The sequence below is a fragment of the Mizuhopecten yessoensis genome, unplaced genomic scaffold (genome assembly GCF_002113885.1).
Source record: "Mizuhopecten yessoensis strain PY_sf001 unplaced genomic scaffold, ASM211388v2 scaffold6941, whole genome shotgun sequence".
Taxonomy (NCBI): domain Eukaryota; kingdom Metazoa; phylum Mollusca; class Bivalvia; order Pectinida; family Pectinidae; genus Mizuhopecten; species Mizuhopecten yessoensis.
In genome coordinates, this window is record NW_018406801.1 from 92,864 (window position 1) to 102,869 (window position 10,006).

Sequence of the window (10,006 nt, forward strand, 5' to 3'; positions counted from 1 at the left end):
CTAGGGATAGATACCACGACAAGACACTACTCAATGGACTAGGGATAGATACCACGACAAGACACTACTCAATGGACTAGGGATAGATACCAAGACAAGACACTACTCAATGGACTAGTGATATGTGACGATACACTACTCCATGGACTAGGGCAGAATACCACGACAATACACTACTCAATGGCCTAGGACTAGGTGACATTACACTACTCTATGGACAAGGACTAGGTGACAGTACACTGCTCAATGGACTAGGACTAGGTGACAATACACTACTCAATGGCCTAGGACTAGGTGACAGTACACTACGCAATGGAATAGGGCTAGATACCACGACAGGACACTATTCAATGGCCTAGGACTAGGTGACAGTACACTTCTCCAAGGAACAGGGCTAGGTGACAATACACTACTCAATGGACTAGGGCTAGATACCACGACAGGACACTATTCAATGGCCTAGGACTAGGTGAGAGTACACTAATCAATGGACTAGGGCTAGATACCACGACAATACACTACTCCATGGAACAGGCCTTGGTGACAGTACAGTACTCAATGGACTAGGGCTAGGTGACAGTACAGTACTCAATGGACTAGGACTAGGTGACAGTACACTACTCAATGGCCTAGGAATAGATACCACGACAAGACACTACTCAATTGACCAGGGATAGATACCACGACAAGACACTACTCAATGGACTAGGGATAGATACCACGACAAGACACTACTCTATGGACTAGGGCTAGGTGACAGTACACTACTTACTTTGACATTTGTATAGTTTGTTGGCTTGCCTTATGTCCCCTGGACTAAGACGGACTCTCTGTCCTATCTCAGGGTAAACATCCGTTTTCTTCCTTGGCAGAATAGTATCCACATAAGTTGCTCTAGCAAATGTGTTCGTGGCATAGTGCATGATACTTCCATAATCATATTCCTCTCCAAGGGAATTTACCTCACTCTCTGTCAATTTGTTGAAATTATATTCCTGGCCTGGATGTTCCATATGAAATAAAAACAAATATTGGGACACTTGATAACTCATCTTAATCTTAACATGGAAAACAGATAAAGTTTAAAGGAGAGAACAATCAATATACGATATAGATTTAGAGGAGAGAACAATCAATATACGATATAGATTTAAAGGAGAGAACAATCAATAAACGATATAGATTTAGAGGAGAGAACAATCAATATACGATATAGATTTAGAGGAGAGAACAATCAATATACGATATAGATTTAGAGGAGAGAACAATCAATATACGATATAGATTTAGAGGAGAGAACAATCAATATACGATATAGATTTAGAGGAGAGAACAATCAATATACGATATAGATTTAGAGGAGAGAACAATCAATATACGATATAGATTTAGAGGAGAGAACAATCAATATACGATATAGATTTAGAGGAGAGAACAATCAATATACGATATAGATTTAGAGGAGAGAACAATCAATATACGATATAGATTTAGAGGAGAGAACAATCAATATACGATATAGATTTAGAGGAGAGAACAATCAATATACGATATAGATTTAGAGGAGAGAACAATCAATATACGATATAGATTTAGAGGAGAGAACAATCAATATACGATATAGATTTAGAGGAGAGAACAATCAATATACGATATAGATTTAGAGGAGAGAACAATCAATATACGATATAGATTTAGAGGAGAGAACAATCAATATACGATATTAAGAAAGTGGTGAACAATATGCAATTTTAAAAAAGGAGATAAACACGGAAGTAAGCAATATTGATTTTGAATATGGGAGCGAAAACCGTGTATTATTTGGTTTGTTGGGCTTAGTATCCTTTTCACAGCTAAGATCATTTCTGGATTTGATGAAGTAGTTTACATCTCGTACCATAAACAACGGTGTAAACAAAGTGTATTAAAACAAGTAAAAACAAACATTGTGTATAAACTTTATGACCAGCAATGCGAGTTAAGAACTTTGTGATGTGACTTCTATTTTGTGATCGCACAACTCACCTGGCATGATGTTTTTGTATATTATCTGTACGTGGTCATCCCTGTCCGGTCGTGTATGTTCATGCCAGAATCCAATGACATGGCCCAGCTCATGGACAACTATTCCAAATTTGTCACAGTTTTTCCCTATTGATATTGCTTGTGCACCACTTCCCCTCTTGCCAACGAATGAACAACATCTGCAAAAAATCAACAACATTTCCTTTATTTTCAAAAGTTAAATAATGTTTCAATTTCAATTATAATGACTGAGTTTATATATGTACATAACTGAAATCTTTAGAATTTAGATAGCTTCTAGGAATTGTACTGTTATCAAATACGACCTGCAATAACAGTCTTTAATTGTTTACAGTATATCTATGGTGTGTTTCATTTTCATTTCAATTTTTTTTATTAACATAGATTGTGCTGTCAAATAGAGCGAATAACAGACAATATATAAATATAAATATAAATTATCTCCCAATTCAAGATCAAAAAGAAAAATTATTTGTCAAAATGTTTACCGCTAACAATCATAAAACTTGGTGTGCCTGCTCAGAGCAACACAGTTGGAATTTATGACACTTTTTGACAGGTGTGAATAATGATCAATAAATGTATTATAAGGATGCTGGCTTTAATGGCGATTACTTTCGCCCTCCTTGTGCAGTATGTTACCATGTCTAATACACCCCAAATTCAAGAACCAATGTGTTACATATAAAGACACCTATCTCCTGACAGATTTCTTTAGCAGATCATCAAAGTACAATCGAGTAATAATGTAGAGGGTATAAATAACATGCACCTGACAAACATCCTAATGTGTTTACAAACCCCGTCCAGCTGGCTGCAGGCCAATCAAAGCAGTGTATTACACTCTCAAAACATATATAAGAAAGATTTCCATTGGGATAAAAATACTATGCCTAGATAGATTTGCAACTAGATCGAGTTAGCATGCCCCCCACGTGTACGGAGCCAGCAGGAAGCTAAGTATCTATCAATAACGGCCGCACTGAAATCTGGTCAACACATGTTTATTATACTGCAGGTGTAGTTACGGTATATCTTACCTGTAACGGTAGCAAGATATATTCCTATTAAAATTAGGGTAATTCTCTAAATGTAGATACCTATTATAGTTTAGAGTAAAACCCACCTGTAGATACCTATTATAGTATAGAGTAAAACTCTACATGTAGATACCTATTATATTTATAGAGTAAAACTTTACATGTAGATACCTATTATAGTATAGAGTAAAACTCTACTGTAGATACCTATTATAGTTATAGAGTAAAACTCTACATGCAGATACCTATTATAGTATAGAGTAAAGCTCTACATGTAGATACCTATTATAGTATAGAGTAAAACTCTACCTGTAGATACCTATTATAGTATAGAGTAAAACTCTACATGTAGTTACCTATTATAGTTATAGAGTAAAACGCCACATGTAGATACCTATTATAGTATAGAGTAAAACTCCACCTGTAGATACCTATTATAGTATAGAGTAAAACTCTACATGTAAATACCTATTATAGTTATAGAGTAAAACGCCACCTGTAGATACCTATTATAGTATAGAGTAAAACTCTACATGTAAATACCTATTATAGTACAGAGTAAAACTCTACATGTAGATACCTATTATAGTATAGAGTAAAGTTCTACATGTAGATACCTATTATAGTATAGAGTAAAGCTCTACATGTAGATACCTATTATAGTATAGAGTAAAACTCTACATGTAGATACCTATTATAGTATAGAGTAAAACTCCACCTGTAGATACCTATTATATTATAGAGAAAAACTCTACATGTAAATACCTATTATAGTTATAGAGTAAAACGCCACCTGTAGATACCTATTATAGTATAGAGTAAAACTCTACATGTAGATACCTATTATAGTTATAGAGTAAAACTCTACATGTAGATACCTATTATAGTTATAGAGTAAAGTTCTACATGTAGATACCTATTATAGTATAGAGTAAAACTCTACATGTAAATACCTATTATAGTTATAGAGTAAAACGCCACATGTAGATACCTATTATAGTATAGAGTAAAACTCTACATGTAGATACCTATTATAGTATAGAGTAAAGTTCCACATGTAAATACCTATTATAGTATAGAGTAAAACTCTACCTGTAGATACCTATTATAGTTATAGAGTAAAGCTCTACATGTAGATGCCTTTTATAGTATAGAGTAAAACTCTACATGTAGTTACCTATTATAGTTATAGAGTAAAACTCACCTGTAGATACCTATCATAGTATAGAGTAAAACTCTACATGTAGATACCTATTATATTTATAGAGTAAAACTTTACATGTAGATACCTATTATAGTATAGAGTAAAACTCTACTGTAGATACCTATTATAGTTATAGAGTAAAACTCTACATGCAGATACCTATTATAGTATAGAGTAAAGCTCTACATGTAGATACCTATTATAGTATAGAGTAAAACTCCACCTGTAGATACCTATTATAGTATAGAGTAAAACTCTACATGTAAATACCTATTATAGTTATAGAGTAAAACGCCACCTGTAGATACCTATTATAGTATAGAGTAAAACTCTACATGTAAATACCTATTATAGTATAGAGTAAAACTCTACATGTAAATACCTATTATAGTAATAGAGTAAAACGCCACCTGTAGATACCTATTATAGTATAGAGTAAAACTCTACATGTAAATACCTATTATAGTATAGAGTAAAACTCTACATGTAGATACCTATTATAGTTATAGAGTAAAGCTCTACATGTAGATACCAATTATAGTATAGAGTAAAACTCTACATGTAGATACTTATTATAGTTATAGAGTAATACTTTCCTGTAATACCTATTATAGCTTATAGTACAACTCCACCTATAGATGCCTTTACAATAAATCATATTTGATAAATTTTCAGTTCTCATTCATTTGACATACATTTTACATCTTAAGACAAATGACGTAAGCATAGGACCACTGTGAATCTGCCATGAGCATGGTTGACCATAATTTTATGTAAGCCAGGTCAGTCCTAGTCAACCTCTATTTGCACCATGCTTAGGTCAGGCTAGTCCTGGTTCAGAACTCACTCAAGAACCCAGCACAATTTAGGACGATACATAAGGCTAAGAATGACTTGGCTGAAACCAGAGTTTGATTATTCGATTTTTGTAGATAAATTGAATGATAAAATGAGGCCCAAGCATTTCTATGAGCGCCTTATCGTTGTTCTACATCACCTTCAGTGCTCCCAGGTAAATACCTATTATAGTATAGAGTAAAACTCTACATGTAGATACCTATTATAGTAAAGAGTAAAACTCTACATGTAAATACCTATTATAGTATAGAGTAAAGCTCTACATGTAGATACCTATTATAGTATATAGTAAAACTCTACATGTAGATACCTATTATAGTATAGAGTAAAGCTCTACATGTAGATACCTATTATAGTATAGAGTAAAACTCTACATGTAGATACCTATTATAGTATAGAGTAAAGTTCTACATGTAGATACCTATTATAGTTATAGAGTAAAGCTCTACCTGTAGATACCAATTATAGTATAGAGTAAAACTCTACATGTAGATACTTATTATAGTTATAGAGTAATACTTTCCTGTAATACCTATTATAGCTTATAGTACAACTCCACCTATAGATGCCTTTACAATAAATCATATTTGATAAATTTTCAGTTCTCATTCATTTGACATACATTTTACATCTTAAGACAAATGACGTAAGCATAGGACCACTGTGAATCTGCCATGAGCATGGTTGACCATAATTTTATGTAAGCCAGGTCAGTCCTAGTCAACCTCTATTTGCACCATGCTTAGGTCAGGCTAGTCCTGGTTCAGAACTCACTCAAGAACCCAGCACAATTTAGGACGATACATAAGGCTAAGAATGACTTGGCTGAAACCAGAGTTTGATTATTCGATTTTTGTAGATAAATTGAATGATAAAATGAGGCCCAAGCATTTCTATGAGCGCCTTATCGTTGTTCTACATCACCTTCAGTGCTCTCAGTGTATTATAGATACCAATTACATGGGTCAAACCACCGATTGGTTGTGAAATGTACACCAATCGGGCCAATAACTACTCACATCTCAGGGTCAGACAGCTGAAGGTCAGAGATGCAGACGAAGATGAGGATACTTTATTTGTTTTTAGAAGGTAATTTGTTACAGTGGTGTGTTTTGTTTGGCTCCGCTGATCAGGAGACACTGTCTATAAATCAGAGGACTGGCCTGTTGAGACAGACCCATTACCGGAGCTGGTCAGTGGCCATACATGACCTCATGTTGGACATTTGTCCTATCCTCCACAACCCCAATCCTACTCAGTCCAAATCAATAAATTCATGCAGTCACCATCTGCAGTCAGTGGACCAAAAGACAATTAACAGAAAGTCCTTCTTCGAGTCGTTATTAACATATATCTAGCTTTGTCTTCGAGTCGTTATTAACATATATCTGGCTTTGTCTTCAAGTCGTTATTAATATATATCTAGCTTTGTCTTCCAGTCGTTATTAACATTTATCTAGCTCTGTCTTCCAGTCGTTATTAACATATATCTAGCTTTGTCTTCGAGTCGTTATTAACATATATCTAGCTTTGTCTTCAAGTCGTTATTAACATATATCTAGCTTTGTCTTCGAGTCGTTATTAACATATATCTAGCTTTGTCTTCAAATCGTTATTAACATTTATCTAGCTTTGTCTTCGAGTCGTTATTATTTGTATCTAGCTTTGTCTTCGAGTCGTTATTAACATATATCTAGCTTTGTCTTCGAGTCGGTATTATTTGTATCTAGCTTTGTCTTTGAGTCGTTATTATTTTTATCTAGCTTTGTTTTCACGCCGTTATTAACATATATCGAGCTTTGTCTTCAAGTTGTTATTAACATATATCGAGCTTTGTCTTCAAGTTGTTATTAACATTTATCTAGTTTTGTCTTCGAGTCGATATTATTTGTATCTAGCTTTGTCTTCCAGTCGTTATTAGCATATATCTAGCTTTTTCTTCGAGTCGTTATTCACATATATCTAGCTTTTTCTTCGAGTCGTTAAGAACATATATCTAGCTCGGTCTTCCAGTCGTTATTAGCATATATCTAGCTTTATCTTCGAGTCGTTATTAACATCTATCTAGCTTTGTCTTCAAATCGTTATTAACATTTATCTAGTTTTGTCTTCGAGTCGGTATTATTTGTATCTAGCTTCGTCTTCGAGTCGTTATTATTATTTATCTCGTTTTGTCTTCGAGTCGTCATTAACATATATCTATTTTTGTCTTCGAGTCGTCATTAACATATATCTAGTCTAGCTCTGTCTTCCAGTCGCTATTAACACATATCTAGCTTTGTTTTCGAGTCGTTATTATTTTTATCTAGCTTTGTCTTCGAGTCGATATTATTTGTATCTAGCTTTGTCTTCAAATCTTTATTAACATTTATCTAGCTTTGTTTTCAAGTCGTTATTAACATCTATCTAGCTTTGTCTTCTAGTCGTTATTAACATCTATCTAGCTTTGTCTTCAAATCGTTATTATCATTTATCTAGCTTTGTCTTCGAGTCGTTAATAACATATATCTAGCTTTGTTTTCATGTCGTTATTAACATATATCTAGCTTTGTCTTCGAGTCGTTATTATTATTTATCTAGCTTTGTCTTCGAGTCGTTAATAACATATATCTAGCTTTGTCTTCGAGTCGTTAAGAACATATATCTAGCTTTGTTTTCATGTCGTTATTAACATATATCTAGCTTTGTTTTCGAGTCGTTATCAACATTTATCTAGCTTTGTCTTCGAGTCGTTATTAACATATATCTAGCTTTGTCTTCGAGTCGTTATTAACATATATCTAGCTTNAGTCGTTATTAACATATATCTAGCTTTGTTTTCGAGTCGTTATTAACATATATCTAGCTTTGTTTTCAAGTCGTTATTAACATATATCTAGCTTTGTTTTCGAGTCCTTATTAACATATATCTAGCTTTGTCTTCGAGTCGTTATTAACATATATCTAGCTTTGTCTTCGAGCCGTTATTAACATATATATCTAGCTTTGTCTTCGAGTCGTTATCAACATATATCTAGCTTTGTCTTCAAGTCGTTATTAATATATATCTAGCTCTGTCTTCCAGTCGTTATTAACATATATCTAGCTTTGTTTTCGAGTCGTTATTAACATATATCTAGCTTTGTTTTCAAGTCGTTATTAACATATATCTAGCTTTGTTTTCGAGTCCTTATTAACATATATCTAGCTTTGTCTTCGAGTCGTTATTAACATATATCTAGCTTTGTCTTCGAGCCGTTATTAACATATATATCTAGCTTTGTCTTCGAGTCGTTATCAACATATATCTAGCTTTGTCTTCAAGTCGTTATTAATATATATCTAGCTCTGTCTTCCAGTCGTTATTAACATATATCTAGCTTTGTCTTCGAGTCGTCATTAACATATATCTAGCTTTGTTTTCAAGTCGTTATTAACATATATCTAGCTTTGCTGTAGATATAATTAAGTCGCCATGGACAAACAAGATTGCCTATTGAACCGAATCAATGTAGAGAGTTAAATCTCAATTTACTATACTAACATCTTCGAAACTAAATGACATAAGCCGTTTTTGACGCTTACGATTCATCAGCTGTCGATCACAAAGGATGTGTTCCTAGTAAGAAACAGCTACTTCTGTTGCGTTATCAACTACCATTGTGTGCTAAAATAACCATTTCGTTTAATAACGATTGAGCGTTCCCTCGTTGTCATTTCGATTTGAAAGAAGAGTGCATTGTTAAATAAAAAAGCAAATCGGGTAACTGTTTCCAATTGAATGTTTTGAAGCAATTTTTAATCCCTAATATTCATGTTTTAGAACAGAACAATTAAATGTTTTTGTGAAAACATAATTAATGATTATTGTTTACAGGATGTATCTATTTGCTATTGCTTATGAAAAATACAGATTTATGGATTATTATTTATAAAAAAAAGAAAACCTGTATTGACTAGTTTTATGAAACCAATGTGTTGACTTGTTTTGAAATTTGAGATATTTACAATTGTTTATCAAAAAATTATGTAATGGCAAAAACTATAAGTACTGTTTATTGCTTGTAAAACTTAACATTCGATTTTGTAAATATACATGTATTTTTTAACATTGTTTGTGGTACAAAGTAGTGACAATTGTTTAAATTGAGAAATGTATGTTAATGCTACTAGAATTATCTTTTTTGTTTTTACAAAATATCAGTATTGCTAGCTGCTTATAAAAGGTATAAAGTGACGTTCTATATAAGGTATAAAGTGACTATCTATATAAGAACTGACAATCATACATAGTTGTTAAGCATAGAGCAATATTTATGCATATAAAATAGAAGTATTGACTATTGTTTATAGAAACGTTTTAAGTATTGTTATAAGATACGTAAACAATGGCTATTGTTTACAAGAGCTTTGCTAAAATAGCATTCGCATTGACTACTGTTATACATGAATTATCTAATTACGGACTGTTGATTTTAGAATTAATACTTTTTTGTTTTGTGTAAAAGTATTTGTATGTTACCGTATGTTATAATTAAATTGACTGTTGTCTTTATATATAACCATTAACATGTTATAATTAAATTGACTATTGTCTTTATTTATAACCATTAACATGTTATATTTTTTCATATATATTGTAGTCCCTAGAACGGTCAGTATTTGAACCCCCCACACATTTTTGATAAGGTTCTGGTCCCCGATGTAGTCACTGATAACAATTTATGGTTAACTATGTTGTTTCTAAGTACTGTCAGTGTTCTGGGCCTCTAGATTGCCCCGGACAATTTACAGCTTATTGGTTAACTATGTTGTTTCTAAGTACTGTCAGTGTTCTGGGCCTCTAGATTGCCCCGGACAATTTACAGCTTATTGGTTA

The 10,006-nt window shown here is 33.0% G+C and overlaps 1 protein-coding gene across 1 annotated transcript in view; it reads right to left on the bottom strand.

Annotated features, from left to right (window-relative positions):
- Positions 1–10,006, bottom strand: part of LOC110452867 (tolloid-like protein 2) — a 78,749-nt gene that overhangs the window by 35,042 nt on the left and 33,701 nt on the right. Inside the window, exons 5-6 of the mRNA XM_021501591.1 lie at positions 2,026–2,204; positions 773–1,000 (exon numbers count right to left, since the gene is read on the bottom strand). Coding sequence (XP_021357266.1) covers positions 773–1,000; positions 2,026–2,204 — 407 coding nt within the window. The remainder of the gene's footprint in view (positions 1–772; positions 1,001–2,025; positions 2,205–10,006) is intronic.